Here is a 19982-nt window from a genome sequence, read left to right as displayed (position 1 = left end):
AAAATAAATGAATGAATGAATAAAACCTCCATAACACACTGAGTTGATCTTACAGAAAATAAAAAGGAACACATTTGGAAACTGATCTGAAATTAAGGACATCTTTATATAACATATAAATATAAAACTCAAGAAGACAACAATGCAGATTCTTAATATTTATATAGTAATTTTTATTCACTTTATCAATTTATGTACATGGTTCATGAAATTTTCCCTATTTTTCTGCTGTAACTTTGTACCATGTGTGTACCAAACAAAAAGATTTTAGTTCTGAGCACAAAGTAATTTTCTATAAAGGTCTTTTGGTGCTCAAAGCTTTATTTATCTTTTTAAGATGAATTGGAGGAGTGGCAGTGTTCAGCTTTGTTGCAAGACTTGATCATCACTAAGTGGACCTGAAGGAGCAAATATGGGCGCAGTGGCTCCATAGCAGAAATTTTGATGAATGTAAAGATATGGGATCCATCACCAATGTTACAGAGGAAATGTTGTCAATATCCAAGTCTAGGAAAATCCCTACCTGGTGTAACCATGGGTTCACACCCAGGATTGTCAAAGGAGCAGTGCTGGCTGAGTAGAACTCTCTATTTCTCAAGCCCACAGTCCAGAATCCAAGTTCTGAGGACTGCTGGATGTTCTCTTTATGATTAAGAGTCTTTGCAAACACCCAGGTCCCATTCTTGGCTTATTCCAACATCCACCTCTCAGTAATGGCAGCCAGAGGTGAAGTGATGGGAGCCCAACACACAATTTGCAGGCTTGATGCTCTCAGCATGTTTTTTTTTTCCAATTCTGCTTGATAGTCACACATCTGACACTCCTCAGTCATCAGAAATGATGAGGTACATGTTAACTGTGTCAATAACCAAGTCATAGCCAAGACAGCTAGGTTCTAAGTGAGACTGATTGACAAGGATGTTTTATACAGCGGCTTCTTCCTCCCTACTTATTCACAGCAGGCCACGTCACTTTAATCCATTCAGATTTTAATCTTTAATAAGGCAGAAATAAGATTTTTTACTGATGATATAAATACATATCTACAAACATTTGGCTCAACATTGAAATCCAGTGGAATATGAATATCATTTTCAGATATTTCTCACTTGAGTGTTTATAAATCTCTAAAGTTTTGTTTGTGGCTAATGATCATCAGTGTTTTCTCTTACCCTTGGTTTTTAGACAATCGGACTTGTATCTATAATTTCATTACTATTACATCATATATATTCATAAATAGTTTTAGCTTAATCTGTAAACAGTACAGTGGTTGGAAGAACTCCCAATTAGTTTACTGGAATTTCTTTTTAAGATCTAAAACTTTCACCTTTTATTATCTGTTCTTTTAGAAAAATTTTCTTCATATGAATTTGTAATTCATGTTAACATGATGTAATGAATTATTTATTTTACTTTAAAAATGGGTTTCAAAAAATATATTAGAAGATTTCGCCCAATGTTTCATTTATTAAATATTGTCAGAATAAAACCCTTAATATGCTCTTTGGAGTCCTGTTAATCTTCTCTTCTTTCCTAAATTAGAACTTTCAGAGCAAATTTTCCTAGCCTCCTGATTATGTCAAATTTACATATAAAATAAAGGAATAAAATTGTAGCAAGTGCCTCTTTTTCGTAGTAGGAATTCTTTTATTCAGTAAATTATGATTTATTGAAGATTTTTTTCTCTTCAGTTTGTAAAATCCATGAAAGAAAAGACCGTGAATTCCTCTGCACATAAATTTGTTATATGTTAGCACAGATCCTCTCAAAGTATTGATGTCTATTAGATATTTTAAAGTAATTTTATTGAGATATATTGATATACCATACAATCCATCTGGAATGTACAATTGATGGCTTTTAGTATAATCACAGAGCTGTGCTTTCATCACCAAAATCAATTTTGGAGCATTTTCAATACTCCAAAAAGAAAATCCTCTAATCCTTACCAGTCACCTCTCATTCCCTCAATCCTTCCCCAGACGTACATATCCATTGATCTAATTCCGTCACTATAAATTTATTTGTATTTTCAAATTACATAAATGGAGTCAAATAACATGTTGTACTTTGTGTGTTTATTTTACTTAGCCATGTAGCATAATGATTTTTTTTTACAATGGATGGAAGAATATTAATATATTACTCCTTACTGTAGTCCATAGTTTGTTTTAGGTGTATTTTTGCCCATATACCACCCTATTTTTTAACACCTTCTAACAGTAATATACATTTGTTCTAATCCATGGAAAAACATTCTTATATTTGTACTATTGACTACCACATGATTCACTGTTATACAGTCCCAGGTTTCACCCTCTAGCTTTCCTTCTAGTGACATACATGACCCTAAACTTTCCCTTTGAATCACAATCAGAGTAACATATCAGTGCTGTTAATTCCACTCACTGTAATGTGTTACTATTACCTCATTCACTTCCAAACATTTGCAACCACCCTTACTACAAATCCTGCATAAATTAAGCATCAACTCTAATTTCTCTAACCTCATTCTATCTTCTGACACTATATTCTACGTATTAATTCTTTGGATTTCCTCGTTATATTTAGTTCCTATTAGTAGGATCATACAATCTTTGTCCTTTTGTGTCTGACTTGTTTTACTCAAAATAATGTCCTCAGAGATCATGCATGCTGCTGTATGCATCAAGACTTCATTTCTTCTTACAGTTGAATGATATTCCATCGTATGTGCATACCACATTTTATCTATCCACTCACCAGTTGATGGACATTTGGGTTGTTTCATTCTTTTGGCAATTGTGAATTATTACTGCTATGAACGTTGTTCTGCAAATGTCTACTTGCATCCTTGCTTTCATTTCTTCTGAGTATACACCTAGGAGCAGAATTTCTGGTTCTTACAGCAGTTTTGTGTTTCGCTTCCTGAGGACCCACCAAACTGTCTTCCACAGCAGCTATACCCTTCTATTCACACATTCCCACCAACAGAGAGTGTTCCTATTTCTCCACATCCTCCCCAGCACTTACTGTTTTCTGTTTCTTAGAATGGCCTTTTTATGAGGTATGAGATGATATCTCATTGTAGTTTTGATTTCCATTTCCCTAATAGCTAGTGATGTTGAACATTTTTTCTTGTGATTTTAGCCATTTTTATTTCCTCTTTGGAAAACTGTTTATTCAAGTCTTTGGCCAATTTTTAAATTTGGATTGCTTGCCTTTTCTGGCTCTTCTATTTATATCTTTGATCTGTTATGAGTTAATTTTTGTATAAGATGTGAGAAAGATGTCCTCTTAATTCTTTTGGATATGGATATCCAGTTCTCCCAGCACCAACTGTTGAAGAGACCGCTCTGTCCAAGTTGTTTATACATGGCAACATTGTCAAAAATGAATTAATCACAGATGTGAGGGTCTATTTGTGAAATCTCATTTGATTGCATTGCTCAATATTCTATCTTTATGCAGTACCATGCTGATTTTACCACTGTGACTTTTCAATAAGCTTTAAAGTTAGGAAGTGAGAATGTGCCAACTTCACTATCCTTTTTCAAGATGTGTTTGGCTATTTAGGGTCACTAACCCTTCCAAAGAAATTTGATAATTTGCTATTCCATTTCTGCAAAGTAGGCTGTTGGGATTTTGATTGGGATTGTGTGGAATCTGTAAATCAATGTTGGCAGAATTGGCATCTTAATATTTAGTCTTCAAATCCATGAACACTGAATAGTCTTCCATTTATTTAAGTCTTCTCTGATTTCTTTTAGAAATGTTTTGTTGCCTTCTGAATACAGGTCCTTTACATCCTTGGTTAATTGTATTTTTAAATATTTGATTATTTTAGCTATTCTTGGTAATGGAATATTTTTACTGATCTCCTACTCAGATTGCTCATTACTACTATATGGAAACACTATTGATTTTTAAAATATATTTTCTGTACAGATGTTATGAACTTATGAAACAATCATGCACATATGTAGAATTCCCATATAACACACCTTCACCAACACACCACACCGTGGTAGAACATTTGTTACAGGTTATGAGATAATATCATCACATTATTACCACCAACCATGGTCCAGAGTGTACATTTGGCATATTTTTTCCATACTCCCCTATTAGTAGCAAACAGTACATCTTTGGAATTGATGCAAGAATATTGCAGTATTATTGTCAACTACAGTCCATAACTTACATTAATTGTATTTTTCTAATGCTTCTCTACATTCCCACCACCTTGCAATAATGATGTACATATCTGTCCTAGTTACAGAAAGACATTCTTCCATTGGTACAATTAACAACAATTTTCATCCGTCTCTGGGTTCACTGTGTTATGCTGTCCCTAGATTATTCTCTAGCTTTCTTTCCACTGAGATTTACACCTAGAAGACCCTGCTCGGCCTTAATCCCATTTATGAACCAGCTGCTACTCATCATATTGTGTTACCATCAACTCTATCCATTTCCACAGTTTTACAGTTAATTAAAACTTCTACATATATTAATCATCTGTTCTCGTTTGTACCCCTCCACTTACCTCCTAATAACCTAGACTCTACATTTTAGTTCCATGCATTTATTCTTTGTATTTAGTTCATATTAGTGAGACCATGAAATATTTGTTATTTGTCCTTTTGTGCCTGGCTTATTTCATTAGCATAATGTCTTCAAGTTTCATCTGTGTTATCATATGTGTCCCAATCTCATCTGTTCTCACTGCTTTGTAGTGTTCATCAAATGTATATACCACATTGTGTTTATCCATTCATTGGTTGATGGATATTTGGGTTGTTTGCATTTTTTGGCAATTGTAAATAACACCACTATGATCATTGGTGGCAGATGTATGTTCGTGTCACAGTTTTCAGTTCTTCTGGATATATTCCTAGAAGAGGAATCGCAGATCATATGGCAGTTCTATATTTAGTTTCCTGAGGAACTGCCAAACTGTCTTCCACAGAGGCTGCACCATTTTATAATCCCACCAACAGTGAAGGAGTGTTCCTATTTCTCCACATCCTCTCTAGCACTTATTATATATAATCATAGCCATTCTATGTGGTGATGATATCTCTGTCATTTTTATTTGCATTTCCATAATAACCAGTGATATTGAATATTTGTTCATGTACCTTTGGCCATTTGTATTTCCTCTTTGTAGAAAACCCTATTAAGTATTTTGCCCATTTTTTTATTGGATTGTTTGTTCTTCTGTTGTTGAGTTGTATGATCTCTTTTTATAGAATGGAAATAAAACCCTTACCAAATATGTGGTTTTCAAATATTTTCTCACATTAAACGGCCTGCTTTTTCACCTTCTTGACAAGGTCCTTTGAATAACAGAAGTGTTTAAGTTTGAGGAGGTCCCATTTATCCATGTTTCCTTTCATTGCTCATGCTTACAGGTAAGGCTTAATAATCTTTCGTTTTCTTCTAGGAGTTTTATGGTTCTAGCTCTTATATTTAGGTTTCTTATCTATTCTGAGTTAATTTTTGTATAAGAGGTGAGATAGGGGTCCTTTTTCTTTCTTTTGGCTGTGGATATCAAGTTCTCCCAGCACCATTTTTGAATAGACTGTTCTGGTCTAGCTGGGTACGTTTGACAGGCTTGGAAAAATAACTTGACCATAGATGCGAGGGTCTGTTTCTTAACCATCAATTCAATTCCATTGGTCTATGGGTCCATTTTTATCCCAGTACCATGCTGTTTTTACCACTGTAGCTAGGTAATATCAGAAGCAGGAGTCCTTCAGCCATGACACTTGTGGCTGAGCTCAGATAATTCACTTCAACATGTACCTTTCCCCACACTGGATCACAAGACTATTCTGAGTTAAGCTATGATATTGAATCAAGTATTATATCCTGTAGTACCATATCAGTGTGGGAAGCACATCCTGCAGTGCTCAGATCCAGAGTTTGCAACAGATCCTCAATCTACAGCAACAACCACCATTTGCACCTTCATGCCCCTTTGCCTGGGGCATGAGCACTAGGATAAATTCACTCACCCTTTTGGTGGTCTACACTGACTGTAGATTAGAATCCCCTGGGGACTTTTTAGCACAGCAGGTTCCTAGGGCTCCCAGCCAGAGAGAGGTTCAGATTCATTTGGTGCAGGGCCTTGCCACTCAAAGCGTTGTCCGTGAATAGCAGCCTCAACAACACCTGGGTTCATGTCAGCATCCAGATTCTCAGGCCAGCCCAGCTAAAAAAAAGTGAATCCGCACTTTTAAAAGACCTCCAGGTACTTTAGTGCAACTTCAAGTTTGAGAAGCCAATAATAAGGCAGTGCCGCCCAACAGAAATATGATGTGAGCCACATGTTTAACTGTCAATACTCTAGTAGACAAATTAAGAAGCATAAGAAACAGGTGAAATTAATTTTAATACTATATTTTATTTAACCTAATATTACCATCGTATTATCACTTCCACGTATGGCACTAACTCCATTTCCAGTTCTGAAGGGCGATCTGTGGCTATGGGATTGGACAGCATAGTTCTATGAAATGTTTTAGATTTTTTTGAGGTACCAGAGCCAGAGGCAGGAATTGAACCCGGTACCTCGTATGTGGGAAGGTGGCACAGAACAACCGAGCCACATCAGCCTGAGTTGGTTTTTTAATTTGTTTTGCTTGTTCTTTGTTTCTGCTTTTTCAGAAGACACCCGGAAGCAAACCTGGGACCCCCTACGCAGGAGGTGGAAGCTCATCCACTTGAGCCACATCTGCTCCCCTAGATATTTCATTTCATTAAGAATCTCCAGGTAGTGCTCACCCACCAGCACATATACTAAAACCGGAATGACACAGAGAAGACTAGCATAGCCCTTGTGCAAGGATGATACACAAGTTTGTTAAGCATTCCATAATTTTTTCACTGCAATCCCGATTTTAAAAAATGGAAAACGCAATGATCAAATTTATTTGGAAAGGTAAGGGGTCCCAAAGAGCCATAAATATCTTAAGAGAAGAACGAAGTTGGAGGACTCTCACTTCTGGATTTTAAATCATATTACCTAGCTATATTGGTAAAAACAGCATGGCACTAGCATAAAGATAGACATATAGACCAATAGAACTAAACTGATGATTTAGAAACAGACCCTCACATTTATGGTCAAGTGATTTTTCACGAGGCTGTTAAGCCCACACACCGGGAGCAGAACAATCTCTTCAACAAACAGTGCTGGGAGAACTGGATATATACAGGTACATAGATATATAGATATAGATATACGAAAGAAAGAAGACCCCTATCTAACACCTTATGAAAAAATTAACTCAAAATGGATCAAAGACCTAAATCTAAAAGCTAGAAAAATAAAAGTCCTAGAAGAAAATGTAGGGAAACTTCTTCCAGACCTGGAGGTGAGGTGGTAGTTTCTTAAACCTTAGATCAAAAGCATGAACAATAAAAGAAAACATGGATAAATGGGACCTCTTTAAACTTAACCACTTTTGAGCTTCAAATGACTTTGTCAAAAAGGTGAAGAGGCAGCCCACTCACTGGGACAAAATGTTTGGACACCACATATCCAATAAGGGTTTGATTTCCATGCTATATAAAGAGATCATACAACTCAACAATAAAAGAGCAAGCAATCCAGTTTAAAAATGAACCAAAGGCTTACATAGATATTTTTCCAGAGAAGAAATACAAACGGCAAAAAAAAAAAACATGAAAAAATGTTCAATATCACTGGCTATTAGGGGAATGCAAATCAAAACTACAATGAGATATTATCTCATACCTCATAGAATGAACATTATTTTTAAAATAATAAAACAGAAAACAATAACTCCTAAGTTCTGGAGAGGTTATGAAGAAATAGGAGCACTCCTTCACTGTTGGTGGGAATGTAGAATGGTACAGCTGCTGTGAAACACAGTTTGGCAGTTCCTCAGGAAGCTAAATATAGAACTGCCATATGATCTGGCAATCCTACTAGGAATATATCCAGAAGTACTGAAAAAAATGACACAAACAGACATTTGCATAATGATGTTCATAGCATTATTCATAATTGCCAAAAGATGGAAACAACCCAAGTGTGCCCGACTGATGAATGGATAAATGAAATGTGGTGTATACATATGGTGGAGTAATATGCTTTGTAAGAATAAATGAAATTGGGACACATATGACAACACTGATGAATATTAAGGGCATCATTCTGAGTGAAATAAGCCAGAAACAAAAGGACAAATATTTGATGGTCTCAATAATATGGACTAAGTACTAAAAATAAACACATGGTGTTAAAATCTAGAGTATAGGTTACTAGGAGGTAGGATGAGGGCTGAGAGGGAGACTAATACCTAATGTATGTAGACCTTTTAATTGGTTTGACTGTACAAGTGTGGAAATGGATAGAGTTATAGTAGCACATTATAGTGGTATAACTAACATGGCTGTTTTATAAATGAGATTGTGGCTGAAAGGAGTATTCTAAGCAAGTAAACATCAACTGAAAGAAAGCTAGAGAAAACGCTAGGGACTGGATAACTTACTGAACATGGAGGTAGATGAGGATTGTCATTAACAGTACAAATGCAAGAATTTTCTTCTATGAACCAGAACAAATGTATGTCACTTTTACAAGGTGATAAGAAAATGGTGGTGCATGGGGAAAATACAATTAATGTAAATTATATACTATAGTTAGCAGCAATATAGGAATAGTCTTGCCCATCAGTGTCAAAGAAGGTACTAAATCAAACTGTCAATAATAGGGGGATATGAGATTTTTTCTTTTGGACTAATGAAAATGTTCCAAAATGTACTGAGGTTATGACTGCACAACTCTGTGATGAAAATGAGAGCCACTGAGTATACAATTTGGATAGAATGTACATGGCTTGGGACTGTATAACATAGTGAACCATGTGGTGAAAGATAGAATATGGTTAACAGTACAAATTTGTGAGAATTCTCCCATGAACTAAAATAAATGTACAATACTAATACATGGTGTTAATAGTAGGGGGTGTATGGAAAAATATAACAAATGTAAGCTATGGACCATAGTTGGTGGTAATAGCCTGATGACACTCTTTCATATTCTGTAACAAACGTTCCCAGCAGTGTAAGGTGTTGGTGGAGGGGTGGTATAGGGGAATTCTGCACATAATTCAGCATTGCTTTATAAGCTCACAAGTTCTCTACTAAAATATAAATATATATATATATATCTAAGGTAAAATATACACTATGTAACCCAACAATTATACTCCTTTCCCAAGAACTATAAAAATATATATCCACAGAAAGAATTACCATGAATTTTCATAGTCATGATCCTCAAAATAGCTCAGAAGCAGAAACCACCTAAAATCCATTAACTTGTAAACAGAAAAGCAAAGCATGATACATGTAAAGAAATACTACTTTCTAATTTAAAAATTATCTACTGATATCAGCAAAAACATGAGTGAAATTTTTAAATACCATGCTAATTGATATCAGTGAGACAAAAATCATTACATATCTTACAATTCCATGGCTATGAAATACTAGCAAATGCAAAATGATAGTGACAGTATCAGTTGTAGTGTGTGGCTGTAGTTGGGAGGGGGATAGTTGTAAGGAAATACTGGGGGCATCATACCCTAAAAGCCAATGATAAGAGATGTTGCATGACTATACCTACTTATGAAACTCATGGAATCAAAACCATTAAAATATGCAAATTCTATGGTATGAAATTTGTACCCAGTAAATATATTCGTTTCCCACCAGCAATACTGTTGGATACATGCAGTGAGCTGACACTCTTACCTGCCCTGCCGTGAAGCCATGGAGACAGCATCCTCCCACCAGTTTAGCAGGAAGTGGACACCTCAGGATTTCTCTCTGGTGATTTGGTGAGGATTCTGAGAGGGTCACTTGATGGCTGTGTCTAGGACATTCTATCTGGACTGCTTCTTCTATCACCTGGATATCATCCTACTGTGTAACCTGTACAAGTTTGCCCCTCTGAGCCTCAGAATCCTCTTATTGCAATACAGATAATAACAGAACCTACCTCTAGGAGTTTTGTGAATTCTAAATGAGTAAACATTTGTAAAGCTTTTAGAACACTATCTGGTCTTCAATAAGATCAATAAATATGCATGTTAAATAAAACAATACTCGAACAGCCTCCCCACTGTTACACTAATTGTCAATGTTTGTAACGCAAAGATGATGCTCAGTGTTGTAGCAAGTGACACCATTTTTAGTTCAAAAACACTTTAGTTCACAAACACTCACCTATGTCCCATTATTTTCTGGCTGATATCTAAACTCATTACTACAAAAGCTTCTTTGACTTGGCCTTTACTTCCCTCTCTGCTCTCGGTAAGCCAATCAACCAACACTTATCAGACATCCACTGTTTGTTACTCCCTGTTCTATTTACTGAGGACATAGTTTAGTGTTACTATAACGAAAATTTTTTAAATTTCAGTTTCTGATTCATCATTTGTCACTAGTAGACACATAATCAGTTGCTTTTCATATTGATCTTATTCCATGCAAATTGGCTTAACTCACATATTAGAAGTTTTTAATTTTTGTGGTGCTATATATTACATAAAATTTCCCATTTTCACCAATTTTAGATGTAAATCCAGTTTATTAACTGCACTCCCAATACTGTGCTACAATCACTGCCAATCATTATTAAGAACTTTTTGATCACCTCAAACAGAAACTCTGTACTCATTAAGCAATAACTACCCATTTCTCCCCACCCTATAACCTTTAATCTACCTTGTACCTATACATACAATGGAATATTACTCAGCCTTAAAAAGGAATAAACTTCTGATACCTCCTAAAATATGTATGAAACTTGAAACATTATATAGAATGAGAGAAGCTAGATTCAAAAGGACAAATATTTATTATTCCACTTATATGAAATACCTACAATAAGTTTTATTCATTTTTAAGTTGATTTTATGGAATTTTCAACCATATCACCTGAACATAGAGTACTTTTGATATCTTTCTTTCGAACCAAACCCTACTGTTTCTTCTTCCTGATTTATCTCATTAAAATTGGTAGCACAATGTTCAGTAGAAGCAGATATCTTTTACCCACACTTAAAGATGAATCATTTGGTCTGTCATGATTAAGCATGATAGATGTAGAATTGTTTCAGATGTCCTTTGTCATATTGAGCATATCCCCTTGAATTCTAAGGTTGCTGATATTTTTTATCAGGAATGGAGGCGGCGGACTTGGCCCAGTGGTTAGGGCGTCTGTCTACCACATGGGAGATCCACGGTTCAAACCCCCGGCCTCCTTGACCCGTGTGGAGCTGGCCCATGCACAGTGCTGATGCGCACAAGGAGTGCCGTGCCACACAGAAGTGCCGTGCCATGCAGGAGTGCCGTGCCACGCAGGGGTATCCCCTGCATAGGGGAGCCCCACGTGCAAGGATTGTGCCCTGTAAGGAGAGCCGCCCAGCGCAAAAGAAAGTGCAGCCTGCCCAGGAATGGCACTGCACACACGGAGAGCTGACACAACAAGATGACACAACAAAAAGAAACACAGATTCCTGTGCCACTGATAACAACAGAAGCGGACAAAGAAGACACAGCAAATAGACACAGAGAACAGACAACCGGGGTGGGGGGAGGGAAGGGAGAGAAATAAATAAAATAAATAAATCTTTTTTAAAAATTGTTAGAATAATTATTTTTTTAAAAAGGAATGGAAGTTGAACTTTTCAAATGTTTCTCACATCTATTAACATGATAATATAATTTTTCTTTTTTAGTCTTTGATATGGTAAATTACATTAACTGATTTTCTAGTGAAACAGCTTTGCATTCCCAGGATAAACCCTATCTGGTCAAGATGTATTAGCTCTAATACTTTGCTAAATCAATTTCCTATATATTTTCAATTTACAAATATGTTACTGAGAGATGATGGGCTCTTATTTAAATGTCTTCACTATCTTTCTCTGTTTTAGGTATTAGGAGTGTTGAATATATAGGCATATCATTAATCATAATATCCCAGTAGTTTCCTTTCAAACACTGTAGATACGTTACAAAGTTCACTTCTTCATTTCTTATATTGGTGATTTGTGTCTTCGTTTTTTTAGGCTAGGGGTTTCATCCATTCTGTACATCTTTTCAAAGGAGTAGCAATGTCATGGTAAGCCAGTCTGGTTTCTCAATTAACGTAAATGCCAGACAAAGGACAAATGATGAGTGAGCAAGTCAGATGGTACCATGAGCATAACTAAGATGGAGAATAAATAGTCCAATTTTTAAGCACCTCAAGTACAGGCCGAGACAAAAACAGGTCCAAGAAAAATGAGATCCTCTTTGTGGGCATGGTGAAAATTTGGCTTCAAAATTATGGATATTCTAGCATCATTGATCCATTTCTCACCAGGATACATACACATAGGTATTTTTACTTTTTTATTATTTCTTGCTTTCTTACCATTTAAAAATATATATATAATCCATTGGGCCATATCCAAATATTTATTTAGGTTTATCAACTCCATAACATACTGGGTCATCTTACAGAGAATAAAAAGGAAAAGATTTAGAAATGGACCTGAAAGTTCAGGACATATTTCTGCAGCATAAATATAAACATTAAACCCAAAGAAGACAAACATGTCAATAAATAATATTTGAAATGCAAATGTCCTACCTAATTTATGTTCTAGTTCATGAACTGTTCCATACTTTCCTTCTATAACTTGGTGCCATGTACGGAACACACAGAAAAGATTTCAGCTACCAGGATAAAGTAATTAATTTTCTACAAGTGTTTTGTGGTCAAAGGTTTATTTGCCTCATTCAGGGTAAGGTGGAACAGTGGCAGTGGGGAGATTCATCGAGGGCCAATTCTCAGGAAGCCTTGACCATCATTAACTATATTTGCAGGAGCAAAAAATGGGAGCAGGGGCTCCTTAGGAGAAATGTGGGTGAATGTAAAGATATGGGATCTATCTCTAATGTCACAAAAGGAAATGTTTCCAAGAGCCATGTCCAGGAAAACCCCTACTCGGTGGAGCCGAGGGTTCACTAAGAGAGGAGTCGAAGGCGTAGTGCTGGCAGAGTAGCGCTCTCCATTTCTCAAGCCCACGGTCCAGAAGCCACGTTCTGAAGACAGAATTTCCTCCTGTCGATCAACAGATTCCTTGCAGACGCCCAGGGACCATTCTCTGCTGGTTCCCACGTCCACCTCCCAGTAATGGCAGCCGGAGGTGAACCTGGAGGAGCCCAGGACACACACTGCTTTGAATCTCTTGGCACCCTCTTCCCGGTTCTGTTCTAAATATCCGTATTGGACACTCCTCAGGTCGTCAAAAACGATGAGGTGGTTATTGGCCGTGCTGACATCCAAGGTCACGTCCACTGTGGAAGAAAACGCGAGTCGTTCAGCCAGTGCCCAGCTTCTAGCCCCTCCCCATCACTTCTGCAGAGACCCCAAATAGCTCCTTCACTTTCACTTCTATTCTTTTTTCCTAAATCAGAATGATCCCGGATCCTTGGAATCGCTGAGTTCTCAAATTATGTTTGTAGCATGAATAAGTAAAATTGTAAATGATCCTTCTTAGAGCAGAAATGTGTTTATGTTACTTATTTAATTAAAGATCCAAAGGATTTCCTGGGTATGAGAAGGGGTGTCTTTGCATCTAGGCAGCAGCAACTCAGACCCAGAACCTGCAGGGTGCCGAGCTCAGAGAGGCTCTGTGGATGTCCAGCATCTCCAGCTACCTCCAGCCATCAGGACCTGCGTGCAGCGCGGCTTGTCTAACACGGGTGTGGACAGAGCTAATGGAGGCCTCAGAAGGGAGCCTCCTGGACCAACGACCAGGGACATCACTCGGCTCCCTAAGGCTCAGCTCAGCAAAGATGCTGGGACGTGTCTGACGCTGAAGCATGGTCTGGGTTAGAGCAGCATCAAAAACACCTGGGCTCATGTCAGGAATCCAGATTCTCAGTCCAGCCCAGGACTATGGGTCAGAATCTGCGTATTAAGGAGACCCCCAGGTAACGCAGTGCATATTGAAATTTGGGGGGCCAGTGCTGCCTAACAGAAATATAATGAGGATCACGTGCTTCCAACAGTCATTTTGTAAAAGTAATAAGGAATGTGTGGAAATAGTTTTGAAAATGTGTTTTATTTAACCCAGTATGCCCAAAAAGTTTAGATTGTCTTTATCTCATACAAGCCACGTGTAAAGGGTCAATAGCCAGCCGTGACACCATACTGGAGAGCACAGGTCTACGGCATGTCTTAAATAATAGATTTATTTTAAAATTTCCAAGTGGACCCAATCTGTACTCAGAAGTGACAAAAGTTCTTTCCTGGGGAGCATAAAAATTTAAGATGCCAGAATCTAGCTAATGCCCATATTTAACGGAGAACCTTTTAAACAGTCGCTTTCTCTTGGGCCCTTTGGGTGAAGAGGGGCAGGCTGTGGAGATCCCTTACCTTGGAACTTCAGCATCCTTGGGTTCATCTGCAGACTGCCTCTCAGGTGGGGCTCCAGTTCTTTGATTTTGGAAACCAGACTCTCCAGCTGCCTCTTGGGCCTGATGTCATTCTTCTGTGAGACGGCAGAACAGAAGGGGCACAACCAAACCCCCCCAAACTGTTCCTGCTTCAGTGAACCAATGCAGTGCGCGCAGCAGACATATCCACACTTGAGGGACATGGGTTTTTCAAGATAAGCCATGCAGAAGGGACACGTAGTTGCTGTTTTAAAGTGTTCAGCCATGGTTAGGGTCTGGGGAATATGTGCATAATAGAGTTTCCATGAGTTGAATTATCATACCTTGGGCATCTGTCATCTTTCATCTTACATGCCTAGACAAATTTTGTAATTTCTATGTGCAATAACTATAGGGAAGAAGACATAAAATGCAAATATAGAGACTCATAGTCCGAAACTTCTGATATTTGAAATGCTACTATCATGTGATTAATAATAAAAGATAGGATAGTATAATATTTTATCCACATTAAGAAAAAAAAGCTTTCTCAGGATAAAATTTTCTCCTTTATCCTAACCTCTCTATGTCATAAGCAAAACACTCATTTCGGCCATATTAAAAAATGTGATTGAATTAAAGAGGAGAGGCAGAATGTGTAGGAGGTAGGAGCAGGGACCCTGTAGATAAAGTCCCTGGTTGATGGAGCTCAAGCCAGATCTGAGCTGTCAGTGGAAAGAGTTGGAGGCCAGAGGAGAACCTACTAGAGGAGAGGTGAGTCCAATCTTAAGTCATTTTAAAATATTATCAGATTTCTACAATGGAAAGCTACAATAGAGCAAGGCTCAAAAGTCTGAGTAATTTATGCACTCAGCAAATTTTATCTGAGGCCAACTCAGTGCCGTCCATCGTGTGCACTTAGGGACTCCTGAGCCCTCTGTTCTAGGAGCAGCAGGCAGCACCCAGGTTATCAATACCCAGGCTGAAGAAATGACATGGTCTTTTATTATTAATCACATGATAGTAGCTTGGCCAGTAATTCTATCGGCTGGTGACCTGAGAGTCTCCATCGACTTACTCAACCTCTCAGCTGCTGCCATGGGCTTCTGCCGGTCAGGAGGGCCCAGCTGGAAGAGGAGGAGGGACCCTGAGCCTAGACCAGAGCTGCCCAGGAGGAACAGCATGATCCATGTCTGCAATGATAAGTGTGCCAGGAAAAACTACAATCAATCAATTAAATCAATCTTAATAATCAACATACTGTTTCAACTTGTAATTGAATTTTTAGAGTCTGTGAGGAGATAAGTTAAATTTGCTGAATCTATAAATTACTCAAATTTTGGGGCCTTGCTCTATTGTAGCTTTCCGTTGTAGAAATCCGATAATTTTTTTAAATGACTTAAGACTGGACTCCACAGGACGGAGGAATAGTGTATGGATTAGAGTGGACTTACTGATATTCTATTCATCAACTACTGTGATTAGTAATCGAAGAAAATGTGGCATTGGTGTGGAGAAAGTGGCCATGGTGGCTGCTGGGGGTAGGGAGTGGGAGGAAGAGATGAGATGTGGGGGTGTTTTCGGGACTTGGAGTTGTCCTGGGTGGTGCTGCAGGGACAGTTACTGGACATTGTATGTCCTCCCATGGCCCACTGGGTGGAATGTGGGAGAGTATGGGCTATGATGTGGACCACTGACCATGAGGTGCAGTGGTGCTCAGAGATGTATTCACCAAATGCAATGAATGTCTCATGATGATGGAGGAGATTGTTGTTATGGGGGGAGAAGTGGGGCGAGGGGGTGGAGGGTATATGGGAACCTCATATTTTTTAATGTAATTTTAAAAAAATAAAGAATAAATAAATAAATAAAAAAGATTGGACTCACCTCTCCTCCAGTAGGTTCTCCTCCGGCCTCCAACTCTTTCCACTGACAGCTCAGATCTGGCTTGAGATCCATCAACCAGGGGCTTTTATATACAGGGTCCCTCCTCCCACCTCCTTCACATCCTGCCTCTCCTCTTTAATTGAATCACATTTTGATTAAATTTGGAAGAAATGAGTGCTTTACTCATGACAAAGAGAGGTTAGGACAAAAGAGAACATTTTTTCCTTAAAAATTCTTTTTTTCCCTTAATATGGATACAATATTGTATTGTCATTGTAGATGACATCTAAGTGATATTTCTATTGATGATAACCTTTGGGATAGGACAGAAACTTTTTTTTTCTCTCCCCTTGTTGTTGACAGCAGCATGGGAATCTGTGTTTCTTTTTGTTGCCTCATCTTGTTGATGTCAGCTCTCCGTGTGTGTGGTGCCATTCCTAGGTAAGCTGCACTTTCTTTCGTGCTGGGCGGCTCTCCTTATGGGGCGCACTCCATGCGTGTGGGGTTCCCCTACCCAGGGGGCACCCCTGCATGGCACGGCACTCCTTGCGTGCATCAGCGCTGCGCATGGGCCAGCTCCACACAGGTCAAGGACGACTGGGGTTTGAACCGCGGACCTCCCATGTGGTAGATGGATGCCCTAACCACTGGGCCAAGTCCGCTTCCCAGGACAGAAACTTTTTAAACTATTTGACACAATTGTTAATTCTTATGAAATGGATGGAACTAATTTCCAACACTTCTTGCTCACAAAGTAAAACTTCCTCATAATAGATTAAGAAAATTACTTAAATCTACTCACAAGACCAATTTCACTTCTTCAAAAGGGCTTTTTTCCCCATTATTGCCAAGAACCACTTTTAATGTTTGGTAAATAAAATCCCAGATAATTCCCCCACAATCAACAGTCAGTCAAGGGGAGCGGACTTGGCTCAGTGGATAGGGCGTCTGTCTGTCACATGGGAGGTCCGCGGTTCAAACCCTGGGCCGCCTTGACCTGTGTGGAGCTGGCCCAGGTGCAGTGCTGATGTGCGCAAGGAGTGCCCTGCCACGCAAGGTGCCGCCCGCATAGGGGAGCCCCGCACAAGGAGTGCCTCCCCTAAGGAGAGCTGCCCAGCGCAAAACAAAGTTCAGCCTGCCCAAGACGGCGCCGCACACATGGAGTGCTGACACAGCAAGATGACACAACAAAAAGAAACACAGATTCCCGTGCCACTGACAACAACAGAAGCGGACAAAGAAGAACACACAGCAAATGGACACAGAGAACAGACAACTGGTGGGGGCAGGAAGGGAGAGAAATAAATAAAAATAAATCTTTAAAAACAAAAAGTCAGTCAAGTATCTGTTTAGATTAGTCAAATGCAGAGTCCAAAGAAAGAATGTTTTTTATGTTCTTACTATTTACGTTGCATGTTATAAAAATGAAATACATTTGTCTTTTTTTTTTTTAAAGATTTATTTATTTATTTAATTCCTTCCCCCATCCCCCCCCGTCCCCCCCCCCCGTCCCCCCCGTTTGTCTGTTCTTGGTGTCTGTTTGCTGCGTCTTGTTTCTTTGTCCGCTTCTGTTGTCGTCAGCGGCACGGGAAGCGTGGGCGGCGCCATTCCTGGGCTGGCTGCTCTTTCTTTTCACGCTGGGCGGCTTTCCTCACGGGTGCACTCCTTGCGCGTGGGGCTCCCCCACGCGGGGGACACCCTTGCGTGGCAGGGCACTCCTTGCGCGCATCAGCGCTGCGCATGGCCAGCTCCACACGGGTCAAGGAGGCCGGGGTTTGAACCGCGGGCCTCCCATATGGTAGACAGACGCCCTAACCACTGGGCCAAAGTCCGTTTCCCACATTTGTCTTTTTAAACAAATCATTTGTGTTGTCTTCAAAAGAAATTCTCAGGGTTTTAGATGACTTACAGGTGATCAGGTTTGAGGCATGGGAATGAAAAACTGGACAATGTGGGAAAGGGCAAGTGTGGAAGATTAGGTTACGTTTAGATGATTAAATTATCTTTCATTCCCATGATGTCATTTCCTTGGTTTTGCTGGATACCATTTCAAAAACAAAGCACAGCGATATCTTAAGTAACGTTTTCTCATTCAGGCAAACTGGCAACTGCACAACTCTAAAAATGAACAATTATAGTTTTACAAGTTTGGTAATTAAAATGCCAATCTGCTCCTAGAAGAGCAGTCAGTCAAGGTCCTGTTCTTACTTTTTAATTGTTGTAATACATAATATAGCGATCTCATTAGCAGGTCATCTGTTGTACCAGTGACTGTCTGCATGGAGAATAAAGGAATCACCAATGAGGAGCAAATTTTATCCCAGGGCAAATAACCATCAGCTTATTCTTGCGATTAATGACAACGTTTGACAATGGATGAGAAGTTCCTAAAGATCCACTGGAAAAATGGTAAAAAAAAAAAAAAATTTATTCTGTAGGTTGTGGAATAATGTAAGTTCAGAATCAAAATTGTAATTGAGTGTGAAAGGGAACTTGAAGTTTTGTCAAGGACTCCCTTCACTTCCTTTCCAATTGGGAAAGCAGTTCAAGCAGAAAAAATATCCACATGTCAGATATGTGGTACTCATTACAGTGTGGTCAGATCATATGTCTGTTTGCTTCTTGCAGGAGTTCAGCAATGTCTCCAACCAGGGGGGGAAACATACATGTAAATGAAATTCCAAGAATTGAATGACTATTACTTCTGACACAACACCTTGACATGCATAGAGTTATTATGCCCCAACTCTTTCTATCTTTAGATGAAGGCAATTTGAGCGCAAATATGAAAGCCCATTGTCCTCTCTTCAGAGTTCTGAAGTTGTAATTGGGAGTAAAGCAGAAATCACCATTATTCTATGCGTTGTGGTAGAGGAAGGGTCCAGGCTTACAGGAACCTCCAGCTCTGCTAATGGTTCCAGCCTGGCCATGTTCTTTGGCGCCATCTATACCAGAAGCAGTTAAAGGGGCTGGCAGTTCACCGTCCCCTAGAGCAACCCTTGCAACCAGCTATTTGATTTGCAAAACTGAGTGATACGTTGTTTGTGTAGCCTTGGAACTGAACCCAGTTTAGTGCTTACCACTCCTAGAGTGCCAGGACCCAGTGATTGAGGCAGCACTTAGACAACGCGTGTCTAATTAGTTAATTAATTAATTTCCCTTGCCTTCCTGTTCATAACTGTCATCTCTAGACAATTTGAAATAGGGAGAAAATACATACCATTTGCCTTACCTCTCCCTTTTTAATATGAAAATAAGATTTCATTGCTATCACTCTTAATTACAGAGGCCGTAACAAACTAATTTCACAAGCTTATTTCAGAAATATTTTCCCCATCAACTAACAGTTTGGAGGAGTCTTTATATATTATGCCCTTCTTTTAAAATATATTTTATTTTTTAAAAAGATACTTAGATTACACAAATGTTACACACAAATATATCCCATACGCCCCATTCCCCACGCCTCCCACCCTTCCCCACATTAACAACCTTTTCATTAGTGTGATACATTCATTGCAATTCATGAACACATTTGAAGCCTTGCCACAAGCATGGATTAGTTTCCGTTGCAGATTACACTCTCTCCCACTCAATTCTGTACATCATGGCAGGATATATAACGGCCTTTATCT

At 38.8% G+C, this 19982-nt stretch overlaps 1 protein-coding gene and 1 non-coding gene across 2 annotated transcripts; one reads left to right on the top strand and one right to left on the bottom strand.

Moving 5' to 3' along the window:
- Positions 1-6766: 6766 nt before the first annotated feature.
- Positions 6767-6872, top strand: LOC111762762 (U6 spliceosomal RNA). The gene has a single exon (XR_002795797.2). It is a non-coding gene; the product is annotated as a U6 spliceosomal RNA (small nuclear RNA).
- Positions 6873-12850: 5978 nt separating this feature from the next.
- Positions 12851-14747, bottom strand: LOC101420168 (ret finger protein-like 3). The gene is made up of 2 exons (XM_004452528.2): positions 14462-14747; positions 12851-13377 (listed from the first exon to the last, which is right to left on the bottom strand). The coding sequence occupies exons 1-2, from the start codon at positions 14745-14747 to the stop codon at positions 12851-12853; spliced, it is 813 nt and encodes a 270-aa protein (XP_004452585.2).
- Positions 14748-19982: the final 5235 nt, after the last annotated feature.

This window comes from Dasypus novemcinctus, chromosome 18, assembly GCF_030445035.2.
Source record: "Dasypus novemcinctus isolate mDasNov1 chromosome 18, mDasNov1.1.hap2, whole genome shotgun sequence".
Classification (NCBI taxonomy): domain Eukaryota; kingdom Metazoa; phylum Chordata; class Mammalia; order Cingulata; family Dasypodidae; genus Dasypus; species Dasypus novemcinctus.
The sequence above is the reverse complement of the archived record's forward strand: the minus strand, read 5'-3'. Positions and strand labels throughout refer to the sequence as shown.

Bases quoted from the DNA above. Each gene is read 5' to 3' on its own strand.
- LOC101420168 (XM_004452528.2), bottom strand. From the start codon at position 14,747: ATGGCTGAACACTTTAAAACAGCAACTACGTGTCCCTTCTGCATGGCT. The intron at 13,378-14,461 runs GTAAGGGATCTC...TTTCTTCCACAG, and splicing joins AAGGATGCTGAAGTTCCAAG to TGGACGTGACCTTGGATGTC.